The 21,394-nt window shown below is 40.2% G+C and overlaps 1 protein-coding gene across 5 annotated transcripts in view; it reads left to right on the top strand.

Annotated features, from left to right (window-relative positions):
- Positions 1 to 9,388: 9,388 nt before the first annotated feature.
- per2 (period circadian clock 2) overlaps positions 9,389 to 21,394 on the top strand; it is a 27,048-nt gene continuing 15,042 nt past the window's right edge. For all 5 annotated transcript variants that reach the window (XM_035670512.1, XM_035670516.1, XM_035670515.1 and 2 more), the window contains exons 1-2: positions 9,389 to 9,576; positions 16,630 to 17,195. In XM_035670512.1, coding sequence (XP_035526405.1) covers positions 16,747 to 17,195 — 449 coding nt within the window. In that variant the 5' untranslated portion in view covers positions 9,389 to 9,576; positions 16,630 to 16,746. The remainder of the gene's footprint in view (positions 9,577 to 16,629; positions 17,196 to 21,394) is intronic.

Here is a 21,394-nt window from a genome sequence, read left to right as displayed (position 1 = left end):
AATACATTAACATCTACCTGCGTGATACGAAATATAATTTGGCGCAAAACTGGGTGTGGGGCAATGATGAGACTGTACCTTCTGACGGAGAGCAACGCCATATGTGGCACATGTCACGTTTGGTTAGAGAAAATTACATGAGTTTTTACAGAGGGGTGTTGACACCCGCCTACACGTCACTGACAAACTGCATGTGGGAGGGAGTGTGTTCACAGATGGAGGCAGATTGGGCTCCAAGTACTAAGGGATACCACATTCACAGTCAAGCAAGAAACATGTGCATCTAAGATGTAATGGACTGAATCTTTTCCGTCATCCACACAATTTTAAAGACAAATTGCATTCGGAAGTCACAAAGAAAGCAATAGTGCACCTGCAGATGCTCCCAAATGGTCAGAAGTTTTTTGTGTCAGATTATGGGTTTTCCATCTCTTCCGTCTCTAAGCCAACAAGTGGAAAGATGGAGAGACTTAATCACTTCCGGCCAATAATTGGTTGGTAGAGGATGAGTTGTTGTCGGAAAAGCCTAATGAACTGTGAATATTGACTTCACTGCGGCCCTTTGCTGGGATAGTACTTGTATTTGTGAAAGAGGAATCTATTATAGGTGCTTGTTAAATCGCAGAGTGTGTTAGTGCCCTTTTAGAGACAGCTGGTAAATGTTTTTGTCTAAAATTAAATGGACAAAAAGTATTGACTGAAAATAGATGAAGCGGAGTGAGTCAAGGCAGACTTTTAGTTAATGATTTCGGAGAATGGAGATGGAAAAATACTTTGTTTTACACTTCACTACTTGAAGTGTTTTCCCTGTGTCAGAGACATTCATTTCCCCTTCATTGCCAATTTTGAAGGGGTGGAACAAATAAATTTAGAAAATATTGTCTATTTATCTCTTTTCATCAATACACTTTAGACTATTGAGACCTTAGTGATCAAAAGCTTTTAACTCACAACCACCCTTGCTTTTGTTTCACAAAATGATAATTCATGTTACCCATTTTATCCCAAAGTGCATTGAAATAGTGTACATGCATCATCATTGGTAGCAGAAGAGACCCTGAACAGGAGGGAAGTTCGAGGTGTGAAGTGGCGCTTGTAGCCTGCTGACTAATAGTTTCCGACTACCATGTTAGAGTCGGATCCTCACAGAATCTGATCTGCATATTATCATAAAACATCCACTGATTGAGCCATAAAAGGGGCTGTTGTCTACATATGTGATTTGGGGTGATACAGGCAATGGAACCTTTTGAGAAGCTGATCAGAATGGGTTCAGAGTAAAGTCATGATTATCAAGTTCAGGAAAAGAGAAAAATGAAAGGAAAAATCATCCTGTTACAGTCCCTTGTAACATCGCTCTGATTTAGAGGAATAATAATGCTCTGTCTATCTTTTAATTTATTCTCAGAGCTTCTGAGCATAGCTTTTTAAATCACTTGAGAAAATGTCTTTATAATAGGGAGATGTAGGATTTTAATGAGATGAGTAGGTTGGTTATTTGACTATACCAACCAGCAGCCATCACAGCAAATGATTGAGATTTCTTAAAGGTCCAGTGTGTAACATTTAGGAGGATCTATTGGCAATAATATAATATAATATTCATAATTATGTTTTCATTAGTTTATAATCACCTGTTTTGTGCCCACCGTCTGTTCTCCTATACACTTGGAAGGGGAGGGTGAGGTAAGGGGTATACAAAAGTACACACTGGTCCTTTAAGATAAAGCTCTCTAATCACCATTAGATTTTAACCCTGACTTAACCAAACACATTCTGTCCTAAATGACAGTCAGCACTGTCCAACTAGTTAATTTAACTCCACTAATATTTTTCACAGTGTTGAGGCTGAAAATTATAGTTCTAATTTTTAGATATTAAGGCTTAAAAATGGGAATGTTAGGTTAATTGACAGGTGTCTTATACTTGGTGGTTTCCTCTTGCCTGTCCCGTCTCAACACCACCCAGCCAACCCACCACTGGGACCCACCACCTTTACCCAGATTTGGATTTTCTGGCTGCATACTTCCACAGTCCACTTTCTACAGCCTAGTGTATCTGCTAGTTCAGTTTGGCATGAAAAATAACTGATGACTGATGCAGTTTATCATTGGCAGTCGAGGTTTGTTGGCGGCGGGCAACAGCAAGAATTTACCTTCTGACGAAGTGACAACGCCATCTGTGTTATACGTCACGTTTTGGGCAGAATTCCACAAGTTTTCATATAGGAGTACTGACACCCACCTACACGTCACTGACAAACTGCATGTGGGAGGGAGTGTGTTCACAGGCGGAGGCAGCCTGGTCTCCAAATACTATAAAGAGAAACCACGTTCACAGTCATGCAAGTAACCTAGACGCCTACCAAAATTTAAAGGAATGAATACCGTATACAGAAGACCTACACACTTCCTACATAAAGCCAAGTCCACCTATATTTTCTCTAATGGCGCTGGGTGTCTGTTTGAGGGTGATCCCTCCATGCCCACGAGACGAAGGAACTGAATCACTTCCGACTGATTGGCTGTGGAATAAGAGTTGCTGATGTATGAAAACCGTGAAGAACAGATCTGTTTATGGACCTTTATTACGCAGGAGCTTGTGTTGAGTTGCACAAAACAGTAAATGGCGGTTATTTTTTGTTAAATGTGGGTTGCATTAGTGCCTACTTGACAGAGAGTGGGCAACAATGCAAGTGTTTTTATCTTCAATAAAATGGACAATGTGTCTGAAAATTCACCATCAAGAGGAACTGTACTGACACATATCGATGGCTCTGGTGGACTATAATAAATAGACAATATGAAGTTTTAAATATGTAGAAATTGTTTTTCATCCAAGCATATTGTGGCTCAGCCGTATCGGTATGGTCGCGTTTTGATATGGGAACCCAAAACAGACACAGTCATACACCCACATATAATATTTATGACAGTCAGGATGACACCATCTAATGTAGAGCTCAAAGCTGCTGGTATGTGACTGACAAGATCTTTTGACACTTCTTGATCTGTTTTCAAAATCTGTTGGCTTTGATTTGAGATAGTCAGGCTGCTCATCTCCCTGTTGGCTTAATTTGCTGAGTTTTCCACATTCAAAAGCTTATGTACCACATGTTCCGTATTATTAATGAGTAAAAGCAAATGGTTGTGGTTCTGGGTGATGTCTTTCTAGCACTATAATAATCATCATGGTGTTCTTCAGTAGGGGATGCTAGTGGTAAAACATTGTTTGGTGTGTTTGAGTCACATAGTAATGTGCCATTATGGTATTTCTTCTCTGAACAGCAGTCAGTCTTATTTGCTCATTTGAGAGAAATCAAAATGTCAAATTTGCCATCTGTCAATCCAAAAGTACTTTTGTAAATCCGTCATATTCAGTGACTTTCTTGGCAGGAAAGGAAATAGTGTTATGCCTGTTTGTGTACTGACCGCCCACATGTTATCATACCCTCAAATAATTAACTAGGCAGCCAGCTTGGCCACATAATCTTGAACTGTCCTTAAACAGATTATCCAGGTTTGAGCGTCTCCATGACGCTCAAACCTGATTGTTGTATGTGTTTTCAGCGTTGATGTCCTCGTGTATCGACTTATCACTAATCACAGCATGATTTCAGTCTTATCAAAACATCTAGAAATATGTTTCTAATTCCTGATCTGTCAACATGTCTTTAGCTTTGTCATCATTAAGGCTCGAAAAAAGAGATTTCTACAGTTTCAAATAAACTGTCAGTTACTTTTTATGAGAAGCACTGAAATATAAAATAGAAAGAGTGGGAGCTGGCAGCAGTCCATCCCAAAGTGCTTCTAATAACTGTAGCCTGATGTGAATGTATCCCACATAATTTGGCAGCGCTCTCTGTATCTCTACTAGTGACGTCGTTCTAACTGCTGTTACTGTGGAAATAGCACCACTTCATGTCAGAGTGGGAGGAAGGCTGCAGACTTTTTTGTCCTGTGGGAGTTTACGCTTCTTTCTCCTACTGCATGCACAACCCTCAATATATCACGTTATTTGCAGACTAATGATAGCACACAGATTTTTACCACTAACCATATCATTTATCTCAATATCTCAATGCCCAAATAATAATTTATGTGTTGTGAATTGGGAATGTGGTATTCTGCCTGAGGAAAAATATGCTTTTGCATCCTGTGTTATAATATATTGAGCTCCTGTGTGTCACATTTCACAAAAACATACTCTAATTTGTTGTCTAATCTTCTGATAAAAGAGAAATTTTTAAATGTTTCAAAAATATCTCCAAAGTTACAGAGCTGACTCCATGGGCGTCACATTTTTGTTTCATTTGTCAGTTTTTCAATTATCTCTTAAAAAGCAGCGTTGTATCATTTCAATGTGGGATTGAACAAGTATATGCAAATGAGCAAGAGCTCCGTGTATATGTGCTAGGAAATGTCAAAATGCGTCATCTGGCGGACTTTTACTGGCTCTAGGGCTGTTGTTCGTACTTCTCCGTTTATATGCCTCTATAGACAGTTGGGTTGACTCACAAAACTCCGATCAAACCATCAAAATAGGCAGTGCCGATCAAATATGGATGAAGATTTTGTTACTCTATTGGTCCTAGTGCATTGTGGTTTTTTCCTCTGTTTTCTCTGTTCATGTAGCACCAATTTCAAAAAAAATTTTATGAGGCCACCCGGTTATACAGCCATGTTTCTACAGTAACCCAGACAAAACCGAATACTGCTCTTTGGAGAAGACTTTGCATTTTTTGCGACCACTGTAGTTTCTGGTACACACTTGGAGCTGGAGGGTGAGGCAATCTGCAACTTCACCGCTAGATGCCATTAAATCCTACACTCTGGACTTAAAGCACTTAAAATCTATGTGATCATTTGGCCAGGAGGTCAATATGCTGATAGCCTTGGCTTATGCTTGCTGTTATGTTGTCATGCTTTCTAGTCAATCTGTGCTTTTATTTGACAAAGATATGTCAAATAACTAGACCCAAATGCAAAACACAGATTTAGACTTATTGTGAAGTCTAGTAGGTTTTATTCCAAAAGGTGAAGATAGTGATAATGAGGCGACGGCCTACAAATGGTGGCTGTTGCAGAGCTTATGGCTGGCTGGCAGACAGACAGGTAGGTGTAAACCTAAAGCACAAGAGTAGCAGTTTGTCAGGAGTACTATGCAGGAAACTATTTGTACACTACAAAAAAAGAGAAATCTGCGACACAAAGGTACTTTTCAAGCATACTCCACTGCTGTAGACTGACGATCAGGCACTGAGTAGCTGGAGAACTGAAGTAGATGTACTTGAGCAGACTGGGAGAGTTGATAAGTGGATTGCAGATAGGTGTGTGGAGTAGAGCAGGAATGCAGGAGGGAAAACCACACACAGAACACACACACATAGACGGGAAACACAGGAAAAACACAAGGAAAAGGAAAGGGTACAGCCATGGCAAGACAATAACATTGCTTTAATCTGTTCACATGTGGATTACCACCCAGTATTTTTTTACCTCATGACTCCCGGGGTCAGTACCCTCCACAAGCTCAGCTACAGAATATTGCCTTTGGAGCTTGAATCTCTCTGAGCAAGTTAATAACATGATGAGTATTCAGTGAAACCAACTTGCAAGACGATCTTACTGAACTCACTGTTTGTTGCCATCGGCATTTTGTTTGAGTGATACTAGTGGTGATGCCGATGAACATATATGGTAGCTGTCTCACTCCACCCCCTCATACTGGGGATGCCCTGCCCTTCTCTATATAGAGGCCTTGAAGGACAGCCGAGCTGATTTGCGTCACTCTCACACTTTTACTTTCAGGCACCAAACAAGGGAAACACTTATGTTGCATCATCATGTCTCATTGTGTTTTTTCTGAGCCATCTATGGTTTTCATGGATATTATTAATCCTAGTTCAGTGACATATTAGGACATCTGCGTCACTGACTGCGTAAGGGTGGATTAGCAGTAGGGATCTGTGGCTTGTTTCCTGTTGCATTGGAAACAATTGGAATAATTCCAGTTTAAGTTGAGAGGCAGTTTTAATTCACATTTGCCTACTAGTAGAGAAATAAAAATGACTCAATCCAGAAGTAATTTTTAGAGGATTGATACTATTCATGATTTTCTATTTGTTTTGATTTTATGCTAATTGTTACAGTACAGTCAAATGGTGTACTCACCAAAAGAAGCCCTTTTCATACTTCAGTATTTGTGTAAGATTTCATGACATCCCGTAAAATAGGAAATAGAAATACTTAAATAGCTAAAGCAAGAGCCAACTCAGTTTTCCTGCACATTTTGTGTCTGCTGAAGACTTTTTACGGACATTTTTGCGTATATCTAAATGAGGCATTGAGTATACGCTCTTTCTTTCCTAGCAAGCAGCACGAGCCTGACAGCAATGTCACTTTACAGTGCTATACAACCACGTGTCTATACAAATGTGTTACACATGTATTAAACTATCTATATATCCATCTATTCGTCACGCACAAGTATGCGAGTGGAGGAGCATGTGAGGGTATGGGAGTCTAAACATATGTGCATCCTATTTGCTTCTGGGGCTACACATGCTTGGCATGCTCACCCACTTTCTCACCTTTTCCCTTTGCATTGGCTCGGCTTGATGCAGAGCACAAGACAACCAGCACCAGTCGAGACTGGCTAGTTCTTTCTACCATCTGGTGCTCTGTTCCTTATGTGGAGATTTGTTTTTCTGTGCAAGTATAGCTCACACTACAGACTCTGTTTCATCTTTGGGCCCAAATAAAGATTCAACACAACCACAACAACAATTTGCTCTTATTTTGTGAATACAGCTTTGTGGAATCATATTTTCATACTAAAATGCTGAAAATGATTACCAGTTATGCACATTATTATTTGATATTAGTGTGTTGCTTAATCAGAATACATTTTTGACCGCCCCATTCATATAAGTCCTGTGTTCTTTCTCCGGAGCTATTTACCAGATATAACAGCACTGCAAATCGTCACACTCACAGATCAATGCCAATGAAACGGGGAAAAAAAATAGCACCTTGTGATAATTTTGTACAGCTTTTCCATTAATCACTGTCTTGTCTTGACGTTCAGTTGATGCAAACCTTCTCTGTATCGAGCAGATGGTAAGGCGGTGTCACAGCAGGTCTCTAAACGTGTGAACGGAGGTCAGTATAGTGTGAGATATGTTAATTCACTCCAGGATGACAGGGTGGAAATAAGTATGACTGGGTAAAGGCAAGATACACTTTTATTTTTAGGTCACGCTTTATACCACCTGCAGTATATGTAGTAACATTTTCTTTTGCTTTTGCGAGACAACTTGTAATTCTCTGAAAGGTGCTGTATAAATAGTTGTGAATGTAGTTGTCTTCGTATGTTAGCCCACTGATAGTCTGCTGAACTATCCAGGGTGTTCCCTGCTTCTTGCCCAAGGTAAGCTGGACAGGATACGTGGTTTTTGAAAAAAGATAGAGGGAGGTATTAAGAATAAGAAGAGAGATATTTGCTGATTTAATTTTAATGCATTATGTTTCCTTTGTGGTTATTGATGCAGAGTCATCACACAGAGATGCAAGTTACACAAGTTATCACTTATGTGACAACAGACAGTTTCCTGTAGACCTAAAGGTCCAGTGTGTAGGATTTAGGGGCATCTAGCAGTGTAGATGCAGATCGCAGCCCTCTCACTTCATTCTCCCTTTCCGAGCACAAAGGTGAAACTATGGTGTCCTTGAAAATGCGAATGCCCCTATCTAAAGCCAGTGTTGGGTTTGTTCCCTGTGGGCTACTGTAGAAACATTGCGGTTCTTCATGGCAGACTTACATGGCAGACACAGCATAGTGTTGCTCGCAAAGAAGTTCACTGGCCACATTAATTTGACCAATGCATCTTACACATACTATGAACCCTCCAAAGTTATGTATTGTTTGTACGGGAATGCAGCCAAAGTGTAGTCTGAGCACAAAAATACTGATGAAATCAATAAAACATATCAGGTCAGCACGCCTCAGAAAGAACAATGTGAATTAAGATTTTTATTTTACTGGCACATAGGTACCTTGCAGCTAACATCAAGTAACAAAAAATAAAATAGGATTGGTATAACAGCTTCTCCATTGCAACACATTTGTGACGGAGGACTGCCCCTCAGCCAGCATTTGATATATGTTATTACTGTACAAACAGAGGACAGGAAGAAACAATACAAGTATAAAACAACTAGACAATATGATAAACTGGAGAATGTCAAGCTCATAAATCCCATCATGCATTATTAGACTGGGTAATTGGGGTAATGAGTGTTGTCATCAGTCACCAAACCTTTGGCGCCAAAGCCAAGTGATAAATTCACCACTGACAGCTGACCAGCAGCTGATGTTGGTCCAAACTCAGCCACTAGAGGGACAATTTGACTTTAGACTGACTCCTCAGAAGAACAGAATACAAAACCTTCCCAAACATTCAGTTGTGATATTAACCTTTTTTTTTATTATTATAACAATATATATTTTTTTTTTGCAGATGTGCAGTCTTTATTATTTCTTGCTCGTTTTGGCATTAACTAGTTAATATGAATTAATACTAGGCTTGTCAACATTAACAGAACTCTATTTTAAAAAAAAAGAGACAAATTAAGATGAAAAACTGAGAATTTGTATTGAAAAGGTGCTAATTTTATATTAATATATTGGACCCATAGTATACTGCACAAAGCTCTGGCATGGGACTAACCATAGCTCTGCAAAATGCGTGGGAGTAAAACCAAATAACAACAAAAAAGTGTTTTATTATGTTATCATAACATATAGGTGCAAAGAAAAAAACCCACTAACAGAAATGCAACGTTGCACTTTATTATTATATTTATACAAGGATGACTATACATTAGATAACAGCCACGATTTAAAAGACACCTTGTGTTATATCACTTTTTATTTATTTTTTTACGCGAGTCGAGGAACTTTTATGCTTACGCGAATGACTGCGCACCGAGCGGTTCACCCACATTGGCCACACACACACTTGTATAACCGTTTAGATAACAGTCGGCCTCGCTGAGCCGCTGTGAGCCAACCATCGGCACTGCTTCATTCACCGGCAGCTGAGTCGTAGTGATTTGCTCTCGCCTCTCACACGCCGGAGGTAGCCGTGGGTTTCCACGTGAAAGCGGTGACTCCCTTATGTAAAAGGACTGACAGCGCTGGAGGCCAATGGCAGCGCGGAGCGGCGGCTATGGTAACCGCCCCCCGTGGAGGCGGGCGGCGCCTATTGGTCCGGAGCGCTGAGAGGGCGTCACCGACGTTCTTCTGAACCAATAGGCGAAGAGCAGGAGGAGGAGTTTAGGGAGGAGCTCGAAATGAGGTCACTGCCTGAGCTGGAGATGCGGGGCAGAGAGCCGGTGTGTCTGGAAACCTGAACGGGAGAGATAGCAGTGTGTTTCAGCAGCCTAGCACCGACTGCACCCGTACACGCTTATCTCCTGTTGGGACTCAACCATAAAGACCTCCGGAAAAAAAAAAAACCCAAACTAGGTTTTATTTCACACCGGGACCAGGACAGGATCTGCGTTTTGTGAGGTTGGTGGAGTTTTTTTTTTACTTACATAAACGCGTAAATATTATCGATGTTGCTGTGTGATAAAGACGTTGTTTTAAAATAGGAAATGTGATAGATGAAGGTGGGCGATCGTGTTAAGCAGCCGTGCTCTGTAAAATACTATACGAGCGTGAAGCGTCAAAGTTGCATAACTGTGTCAGTGTGAGGGTCAATCTCGGTCAGTAGACTACAGCAGGCCAGCAGCCCTGCCCACATGACAGCGGTGACGTGACTCGATCGGTGATCTGCCTTACATTTTACATAAGGAGAGTAAAAAGCCGCGATGCAGTGGGGTTGAAAACCATATGCCGAAGCTGTGGAGTAAAAGTGTGGCTTAGTTGAGAGGAATGACTGTGGTGGAGATGTCAGAGTCGCGTATGGTGCATTGTAGACGTGCTTTCTGCTGTCAGTGTCACATGAAAACTCCAGCATAACGCCTTACATAAAGAGTGCACTGCAGCAGCACATGGCAGAAGTTCATACGCAGCACCGATTACAGAATATGGGAGTTCTGAGCTGAGAGGGTTTTTTTCCCTCCCCAGAAGAGGTTGTCATACTGCTTGAGTCAGGCGGTTTGAGTGCTTGGTCATGAGGGAAGGAAAAATCTAAAGGATGTACTGGCTCCTGGATGCATTCATTCATTATAATGTGGCGTTATTTTTAAACTGTCTATGGTAGAGTTGTTTTAGTCGACTGCTGCTTTACAGGTTTGTGATATACTGAGAATGTGTCTATATTTAACTATAATTATAATAAATAACTACAGGAAACCTTTTCAGGAAACATTTCTAGCCTGATGACATTATGTAAAGAGTTTTAAACATGGAGGTTGGAGAAATGTGCTCAGGTCATAGTGCAGAAGCATGAAAATCCTTTAAAAACTGGAGATACAGCGAGACAGCGAGAGTATCAAGCATCTGGAGCTTAAACCAAACAAAATCATTCACAGCATAAACATGCTCTTTACTGGTCAGTATGTTCATAATTTAACTCTTTCTCTAGTCTTAAAGTGAGAGTTTGAATGTGGGAGTTTTAATGGAGTAGTTTTCACTGTATTATTGGTACATTTATTCTTAGTTATTTATAAAAGTAACTGGCACAGACACAGTGAAATAGCATTTTGCCCTTTATCCCTTTGGTGATACATTCAGTATTTTATATTGAAACTTAAGAGACTTAATTAAACAGTGATTTAGTGTGTGAAAGACCATTACATAGTCCAGGTTCATGCTCTAGTGGGAGGAGAAAGGAAGAGTGACGCACATAAGGCTGGCCAAGTCTCGTTTATCTTATGGTTCAATCAGTGGAAGGTTGGCATTGTGCCGGGTTTAAATGTCCCGGCCTACCATTACAGCAAGAGGGGAGGTGCTTTCACTTTACTTTTTTTCCCTCTACTTATTGTCAGGCAGACTTTATTCAAGGGTTGGATGACTGCCTCTCGAAACAGATCATGTTTCATCATGTTGTCACCATAACAGTGATTTCTTGAAAACAATTTTTTTTAGATGTGATCAATATGCCAATCGCAAATTGAAAATGTGCCACAGCACACGTGCAGCAGTTTTTGTGGATACTGGATATATCTTCTGCTGTCAGTTAGAGGCTCCAGGACCTGAAGACACTAATGGCAAACGTAATCATCCCTCTGTAATGGAACAACTCCTACGTGGACTGAATGTCAAGGCCACTGTTCTTTTTTTTTTTTGCCTCTAGGGAGATAGGTAAAGCCTTGAGTGGTCTTGGGACATGCGTGTGTAGTGTGCTTTTGAGCCATTATGACTATTTAAGTTATCACTGAAGATAGATGTAGGTCAGTGAATGAAGAAACAACTTCAGTCATGTCTGCACATGAAAAAACTCACAGCACTAGTTGCCCTAAGGGGTGGATATTAACAACCATGTTTGCAGAATCCAGATTACTGTGAGAAATCCCACTGAAGTAAGGAAAAGAATAACATCAAAGAGTGCAGCAATAGACTGATAAAACTCCAGATTACATACTCATGGACAGTGAACAGATTTGCAAACACACACTTAAAAGTCTTTAGAGACTTGTGTAATAGTTTAGTAATCAGTAGTTATCTAATAAAAAGCTTTCTTTCTCAGCAGAAGTCTACTTGTATTGCCTGCAGGAAACAGGTTTTTTATGCAATAAGGTGTATTATCGGCATATTTTTAAAATGTACTTTTCTATAGACCAAAAGTCTATTTTTTGTCTTAATAAAAGCAGTGGTATAAAAACTTAATAATAAGAAACATTACATAATAATTTATTAAGTAATCAAGATAGTAAATCTTATTCTTTCTATGCTATACCTAACACTAATCAGAGTTGCAGTTGTTGCAGTAAAAAAAAAAAGTCAAGGTCTTCTCACTAGTTTTGCTTTCAACTCAGTGTCAGTGGCTCAGGTGTCGTCACATGTTGCAGTGGGGTAAGACAGTGTTGTACTGTCGTAAACTTATGTAAGTCTTCATGCAAATTGAGTCAGTTGTACGAGATGGTGACTACACGCTGTAATTAATAGAATGAATGCCTCCAACATGATACGCAGTTATAAAACTGCAGCCACTCTCATGTGGTTGTATAAGATGGTCTGAAACATTAGATAATGAGCCGAACACTGTTACGTGAATTTTTTTTTTTTTACATTGAACAAAATATTTTATGATACAGAATTTAATTTCAGTTTCTTCGGTTTAGAGCATAATCTGAATATTTCCTTTGGAAGAAATCAAACATAGTGAGCAGGATAGGAAACAATAGAGTAAAGTGTTATGAAATTACAGCTTGAGAGGAGGTTGTTTTTTAAAACTACGTAGTTTTTAACCCAAAATCTCTTTTTTGAGTCTTTTTAATGCTAATATTTTGCTATTAATATTAAATAATGAATTCAACTGTTTTAAATTTATATAAAATCTTGTGTTTCATCATGTTCTTTCTACCGTACATATAGATTACTGGCTGCAACCAGTGCATTTTACACATTGATCCTGCAACCTTCCAAGGTTAAATTGTTCAGGTGTGGCAGAGGTTTCAGTCCTTAATCAATATATATTAAGTTTAGAAAGATTCTGTGACAAGCCTGTTCCATGACATGACTAATCCACATAGATCTTGGTATTTCCTGCAACAAGTTGGAAAAGAAAGAGGCAGAAGATTATTAAGAATTGTCTCACAGGCTCTTTCCATAAACCACTGCAGCGGTGGCTTTCACCAAACACAATCAAATTTTAATTTCCCTCCATGATTGCAACCTTGGTTTTAATGGTTTTAAGCCACATTTGAATGGAATGTTCCACCCTTTTTTTTTTTTTTTTACAATGGAAAAGTGATTTGTTTTAAATTATCTCTCATAAAGTCCCCTAGGATTCAGAAAGGCCATGTGAGCAACATGTTCCCAACAGGTCAATATTCGGTTTCCTCCCTGTATAGCCCAGAACGACGTTTTGATTGAATTAAAATGACTGAAAGGTCCAGACAATAGTAATATATAGCCTGTAATTGTGTCAAGTGTCTCATCTTGCCTTGTTAGCCACCTGTTCCTTGTTGTACTAACCTCAGAGTAGGATGTAACTGCTTCCTAAACCTGCTACCAGTCAGGAAAAGCGTCATAACTGACATTTGAATGTGTAATGGCTTGTGTATATAGACATGCAAAACCATTGAAAGTTGATGACTGAAAAGTGACACTGCAGCAATGTCACATAGAGGATGATGATTGGTTTCTTAATGGGGACACAGGAAATCCATGTTACTCTCTCCTCTGCTTCATTCCCTGCAGCTGTTCAACAGGATGCAATAGATTTTGTTAATGACAGGAGAAGAAAAAAGAATAATCACAGATGTTGAAGTGGCCTCAGGTAACCCTTACTACAGAGGTGGATAGGCTATTATCAGAAACAGGTGTTAAAACGTAAATGTCCAGTATTAATCACTATGTTAATGACTTTATTGTATGGTGTTTATTGACTGTTCTTTTAACTAACCCTTTTAAGAAAGTGAAAATTTGAGCCACTGCTCTAATTTTAGCAAAGTCTCTGTTTCTGTAAACATAGAGAGTGGGTACAATAAATCCCCTTAATCATTTTCCTGTGTTGCTAAAGTCAATATTTGATTGTCCATTCGGAATGGTGCAGCATTTTGTACTTTGTACAGTCAAACAAGCCAGACCAGTTGATTTTGAGCTGCACAAATCTCATTTCTTCTTTTTCTTTTGACATCTGTCTACTGTGTGTCTTTTTCTCTAATTTTCTCTTTGTCTCTTGATTCAGTTCAAGCTCAGTTCAGTGCATTTTTATTGATATGGAACAATGTTGCCACCTGATACACTCTCTTAAGAGCCTGATAGGGTTGGCGGAACTGAAGCCTCACTGTAAGATCCATGTTTAGATAGTCTCTTTATCTCTCTCTCTCTCTCTCTCTGACCTGTCTGCTGGTATCGAGCCAACAGATTTAGCGTGATAACGAGCTAACTAGTGTGAACTCCTGGACTTCATGAATATCAGGCACATTGGCAGACAGCTCTTTAACTTTGGACCAGAATTTGATGAGTCAAAGTAGCTGCCAGAAAGCTTCTCTGTGCAACAAAAACCCCGGTCAGCAGTGCATGCAAAATGTTCAGTATGTACAATGTGTTGAGTAGTGTCTCTGTTAGATGGTTCACACCGCACAATAGAAGTCTACCAAGTAGCTTCTTACCCTGTTCTGCGGAACAGCTGAACTCAAGTGCTGCAATTTGTTTCAAAGTCACTGACAAAGTCATTGCTTCAGTTTATCTTACGGTCTCCAAACCAAAGAACTGTTTTCTCACTTATTTCTTCTTCATCGTCATAGTCATTTCGCTGCACATTGACCCAGTTCATACAGTAGCGTGACCTTACTTTGCAGCAGGTCTGTGATAGGCAGACTGGTGATTGTGAACTTGTCGGTCTGTAAAAGGGCCTACAGGTCAGTTAATTATTAATGGAAATATTTTACTACTGTCACTTCTCCATAAAGGTTGGCAACATCATGGATCTTGTTACGTAATTCACGGGCCACTCTGACTTCCAGATGAAACCGTCATCAGATGCAGCTAGGGTTAAGCGACACATATGTCAAATTACCAAATTGTGAAATATCTGTGCGTTTACTACAAACAACAATCCTGACAACTACGGGGTTTTTTAAATGCTGAATGCAACATTAAACATTTAGTTAAGTTCTGTCAAGACTTTTTGCATTAACACCATCAGGCTCATGAGGCTTTAAACTTTTTCCCTACAGCCATTTATCTGTTGTGAAGCATTTGCTACCTTATCAACATCACATACACACATTCTGTGCACACACACAAAGTCAAACTCCAGCTTTTAACGGCTCATTAACAGATCTGCACAACATGAGCGTCACACTGGAAAAGTCTACGTAAAAAAATGCTTGTGCTTGCCTGGGCTTGACGCTTAAGACTAACCTGGTTAGACTAAATAAACATGCACATCATCAACATAGAGCTCAGGTGAATTAAGGAGTGCATAGAGCCGTGTGTCCCCAGTCAGAGTAGTAAATAGAATTTTTTCCATTGCAGGTTAGAAAGGAAGTCATGCCACCGCTTAGTCAGGTTATCCCTGGAACACAGCCAGGCTAGAGGTTATACACAGAGACTTGGGGCTTGTGGCACTTAACATGTTGCCCAGAAATAGGATTATGTGAGAGATAAGTCTCTTTTTCCTGTGCTCTAAATCTCAAACTTGACCGTAGTTAACAGGTCAGACTAATGTTCAGATCAGTAAGTTCAAATGTAAATGTAGAAGAATTCAGTTTGGTGACTTTACTGCAAAGATGTCGAGGCAAAAATACAAAAGTACTACACACATTGAAAATCATAGGGACTGTGAGTTGCATTGCATCACTATGGTAGGGTTAGCATAATTCTATATTATTATGGGCTGAAGGAGTGCCTGCTTTCTTTTCATTTCAATGAGAAGGTATCTCAGTTCAGTACAATACTCAGTATAACTCTCAATATGGGTCTTACCAGATTTATTTGACGTAACTCTCAGTTTAGTCTCTGTTGATCCAATTGTGTCTTAGTTATCAACCAGTTATTGGTCATATGCAGTATTTCCCTTTTATCACTGCGGTTCACTGATATTCAGTCCTGCCACTCCTGTAATATCTCTTTCCCTAGACAATCTTTTAAAAATATTTGATTTTCTTCCTCTGATCATGGCAACTTCACAGTTTTCCTTTTGTTCATTCCAAACACGCCACTGTTCCCAAAAAAATGTAACACTAGCCCTTCCTGTAACCACAGGAAATTTCCTAGGAAAGCTCTACTCAGCACTGGGTAGTTTGAATAAACATTTACATATGCATCTTTCTTATTCAGCTGAAATCTGATTACTGAGTGAGTTCAATACCCTGCATGCTGCACCACATGCCCACTTGAAGCCACAAAAAATGGGGCCAAATTCCACACAATATGGCTAGCAACCTATGGTGGCATTCAGATAAACGCTGTCTAGTGTTTTATGTGTCCCAGGGTTGATGATCCTTTGAAAGGGTTAGAGGGCTCAGATGGGACAGACCCACTGATCTTAAAGGCCACGTTGTCTATACAAGGGAGCATTTTCACTGTACATCAGAGAAGCACCTGCAGGGCTCTTCAGAGGTCAGGGGTTGGCCCTCATATGTGCTCTGGTATCGCCCCAAATAGACACCTTTTTGAAGGAGGATAGGTGAAGCATTGGTTCTACTCTCTCAAAGATTTTTTGAACTGTGTACCTGCTTGCACGTGCATGCAAATTAATGACATGTTAAAGAACCATGACAGTGTTATTGCATGTTTTGACTAATGTAGTAATAATATACTTTGCATATTGCTGACTTGCTCTTGCAGAGTAAATTTTTTTCACACTAATTAACTAGGATAATTATCTGTTACAATATGTTCACTGATACATGTGTTTTCTAAATATTTAAAAATATCCCAAACTTGCAATGGAGAAGCATTACTTCATTACTAACATGTATAATCTCCTTCTTTCAACAGATCAATCTGTTTCTTCTTTGATTCACTCTGGCGACGCCCTTGTGATGATGGGGTAATTGTGTTCTTACATCATCTATTTAACAAACCTGGAACAAGCCCAGGGCAGTACTTCTCCTGATGTCAGAAGATTCAGACTCCAAGCCCTATCGCTTCCCAGTGCTGGAGGATGAGGATGGAGCCTCAGGATGCAGAGTGTCCACCTCATGCAGCTCCATGGCACGAGGGGCCTCAGGGTGCAGCTCCATGGCACAGCTGCACCGGATGGGTGGCTACAGCCAAGGTGGGCCCGACCTAGGTCTCCCCTCGGAGGGCAGCGACAGCAGCGGGCAGGACCCTTCTGCCTCACCGCACAACCATCGCAAGAACTCCCGCTCCCGGTCGCTCCCCGAAGAGGACGTGGAGATGAAGAGCAGTGGGTCCAGCGGGAGTGGAACCGAATCACACAGCAACGAGAGCCACGGCAACGAGAGCCACGGCAACGAGAGCCATGGCCACGAGTCAATGGGTAGCTCCAATGGTACCAGTAAAGACTCTGCACTGCTGGAATCGTCTGAAAGCAACAAGAGGTCAGTTATGGTTGTGGGAATGATGAAGTCATGAGTAAGCCTGTTTTTTCCAGGCATTTTTATTGACTGACTGTAAAAGAGGGGAGAGTGTGGGGAGCTACTGTTCTTGTTATAACATTCTGCAGGAATCATCCCTGTATCTAGTGATGTTTGGTCTGGTCAGCACTCTCTTACTCTCTTTGGTGACAGTAAATCAAAGTATTGATTCATTTTTCAAAATGAGGGGTCAGCAGCAGGAGATATTAAATGGGGTCAAGACCAAAAGTTACTTTTTCAAACAAGAGAGGCTCACATAGTTCACTTGACTAACAGGAAAGCTGCTTTTTAAGCTTAGTACTGTCCTTTCTGTGGTCAAACAGCTGCATGTAAAAGATTAGGTTTGCTGATTTAGCCACGCAATCATAAAGCACCTTTCAGCACGAAGAGCAGTATAAAGCATTAAATATGCAGGGATATTTGCATTGATTGTGTTGCAGTGCCAGCACCAATACATTTTTTTAACTAGAAAAGATATGAACAACAAATAAGTCCAAATCACCCAGTCATGGCTTACAAACATGAGTCATAGCTGATAATTGTCCAATCCCTGATAACAAACTAAATTAAGTGAAAAAATACCAATATTTTGTGCAATTTAAATGACTATGCTTCAGAAATATGCTGCACTTCACTCTTATAGTTAACATATTCATATAGACTGATGTCTTTTAGGCAGGAAAGATGAAAAATCATGTCCGCTTAGCCTTCCACCACAACAGTCTGGTCATAATACATACAGCCATCAGCATCGGATGTGTTTGTCAGTGTTGACTAATGTCAATAGATGAGTGAGCCAAGGCTGCAGTGATGGCCTTCCAGTATGAAACATGAGTGAACCCACTCCATTAGTTTTTTTTTTGACTGACAAAAATATCAAAGTAAATTGGTTTGAATAATAGCTTTTAAATGTTAGTGCTTTCAATGAAATTCTTCCTACCAGCTGAGCACACACACATACCAATGACATTAAAGTAAACCTGCCTGCCTGACAGACATGCTGTTGGCCAAAGCATTTTACTGACTGAATGAATCGAAACGTCATTCTATTTTACCACAACCATGTTTTCACTCCCTAAACCCGAATCTTGTGCCAGCTCACGTTACCTTCGAGTTTTACTCAAGTTTTATGTCTGGTAAGAGGCAGTTGGTGCTGGTTTTCGGCAGTTTGTGTTGGTTCTTAGGGTTCTTAAGGATAAGGGTCACTTGATTGTTCAGTGTAAGAGTTAATATTAATCTGGTGTCTGTGCCAGATGTTAAAGGCTGACTTCAGTGTTATTTTAGCCATATCCCTGCTCTACCACATACATTTGACTTTATTTATTCTTGAATAAACCTTGTTGAGCTTGTTGGAAGACTTGTTGGTGACAAGAGTAATTATGAGTAAACTGTATAGTGCACATGAGCTCTACTACAGATGTAGACATTTGATTAGATTTTAATGTCTCAGAGGGAGATTTGCCTTAACAAACAGATAAAGACAATACATAAAATCTTCATGTCTACATTCATATGTCCTGGCTTACAGCAGTGTCAGTGAGGCTTGTTTGTTTCAGGGCTTCTGTAGCAGAAGAGACAAACTTCTGCTGACGTGAGCTTTGGTTGAATCATAATGATAGAACATTTCCAAAATTCTCAAATATTGCCTGAATGTGACCATAACGTGACCAGAAATAGTTTCAGACACAATGTAGTCAGCCCCAGGAGACTGCCAGAGCGGGTGGAAAAAATTAAATAACTGTCTCTCCCATACTGGATTGATGTCATCAAGGAGGCTGGCTTTCTCTTAATGCCAGATGGATTGTGTCCTGCTCACCAAGTCCTTGTTATTGCCATAGCAACGCAGTGTTTGTCTCTGTTTATCCCTGGGCGCAGCAAGCAGAGTTGCGTGCTTTCACATTCTTTCTCTCTCCCTCTGAGCCCCGCCTCTCATACCTCACTCAGTCTTTTGAATCCAGATCTTGCCCAGATCCCTCCCTCTTCCTGCCTGTATTGTACATTAATCGCACACGCCAGCTCCCTCCCACTTCTGCTGACGGGGACGACTTTAACTACTTCTCCCATCTCTCGTTTGATTTCTGTATTTCCGTGTCTCTCCCCTTTTCTCGGCCCGTCCTCTCTGGCGTTGAACTTCTAACCTTTTGTGCCCATTTTGTTGTAGACCACTCCCTCGACTCCAAATAGGCTCTCTGTCTCTCTCTCCTGTCTTTACCACGTCTGCCTAACTTTTTTACGCTCCTCTCTTCTGTCCCCCCCCCCCCCCCCCCNNCCCCCCCCCTCCGTCATTCACCCAAAACAGCTAATAATACAGGTTACTAAATGAGAAACATCATACGTTTTTGATTCATCAAGTGACAATTTACCAGGAAATAAACAGATTTTATTTTTGTTAAACCACCATGTGTTGGCTTTGGTGCCTTCTGCTGCCAAAAGCCGAATCATTAGCAATAAGTATAATTTCCTCCCGTCTCAAAAATCCCAACCTCACCCATCTGTGGCCCTCAGCTGTATAAATGGATGAAGGAAATGCCTCTGTAAAAGCTATTCTTTTACAACACTGAATGGATGTGTAGCCAGGCTTTTGTGACAGTAATAAACAGCAACAGAGCAGCACGGTGGTCCAGTGGTGTATTTGGTAGAAGTAGCTCTGTGGTTGCACTTGGAGAAGATATTTGTGGATGTTGTGTCTATACTAAGTCATTTAAGCCTGTTATTTATGGTAACATGTTGTATTTTTAAAGATTAGTCTGTCTCTTGAGAGCTGCGTTTTTTTAGTGCACTGATAAGCTTGTAGGCTAATATAGTGGGCCACATACACAGTTATACTATTATAAATTCAAAGCCTACCAATGCCCGGCTAAGTTTAGAGTAAATAAACTATGTGATTGTTGACCAAACAGAGTCAATTTCATTTTGGTTTTCCATTTCTTGTTATCCTTCATCTGCTCTAAATGAATTTATACTCATGTAGTTTATAGTCATCTTTCCAGAAAGGAAAAATAAACCACTGCAGCTCTTCTTTGCCTTATTCATACGCAGTTAATCCAGTGTGATATCCATGTCTTTTAAATGTAATGAGATATCCACACATACGCCTGACTTTCAGGTAAGAGGGCCAGTCTTCACATAGCCTGTTAGTAGATGTTTCTAAACAAGGCCACCTTGCCCTGATCTTCACCTTCAGTATTTAAACATCCTGCTCAGAGTAGAAACCAAAGCAGACTGTCCTCTGCCTCTTTGAGAGCAGTTTCCACGACTCACAGACTACAACGGTGTGAATTAGCCTACTGATCGCTAATACTTGTTCAGACTGCCCAGTCTAAAACCAGCTGTTGCATTCTTGAGCTGTGAAGGCTATATTTAATAGAATTAGATGCCTTCTTGTGCTTGGAGAAGCTATTTGTAAAGGTGTTTTCTATTTTAAGACAGGTAAGCAGGTTAGACGTTACCTGAGATGTAGCTCAGGTGAGTCAGTATCCCACAGCTGTTAATAGTCTTAAGATAAGCTAATAAGCTAATACATTGGACTACATACACACACAGATGCACAGTTCCCGGGTCTTAAATTAAATCAGGTAAGACTATGGGTGGCTTATTCTTTTAGCTACTGATATTTTTTTTCTTTAATAAAACCCACTCCTTGTCAAGAGATCCCCTCTGTAGTTCATTCAGCAGGTCAGTGAGACACGTCACATAGACATAGACCTTTCTTTGTAGCACGTGTGTAACATGTTAAGTGTGCCTGCGATCCAGCCCGCGCAAAACCAGAGTTCCTACAATGTTCCTTCCTAAGTTTGATCCTTTTCTTGAACAAGCCTCAGTCAGAAAGTCTCTTTTAGTAAAACATGTCCATAGAAATTGGCATACAGACTTGTCAATTAACCTATTAGCCTGTGTGAAAGTGTTTCTAAGATTCACTCTAATACACTCTCAGACTGGCCAGTCTAAACCCAGCTGTTGCATTCTTGAGCGCTGAAGGTTATATTGGATAGAATTAGATGGCTTCTTCTGCTTAAAGAGGCTATTTGTAAATGTGTTCTCTATTTGTAGCCAGGTAAGCAGGTTATAGATAGTAACCTGAGTTGTAGTGAGTCATTTTAGTGTATTAGTGCAGTGTTGAGCTTGTAGGTTAATGCAGTGGATCACACACACGCACACACACA

The sequence above is a fragment of the Morone saxatilis genome, unplaced genomic scaffold (assembly GCF_004916995.1).
Source record: "Morone saxatilis isolate NCDOM2014 unplaced genomic scaffold, NCSU_SB_2.0 Contig23, whole genome shotgun sequence".
NCBI lineage: Eukaryota > Metazoa > Chordata > Actinopteri > Moronidae > Morone > Morone saxatilis.
This window is presented reverse-complemented; position numbering and strand designations above follow the sequence as displayed.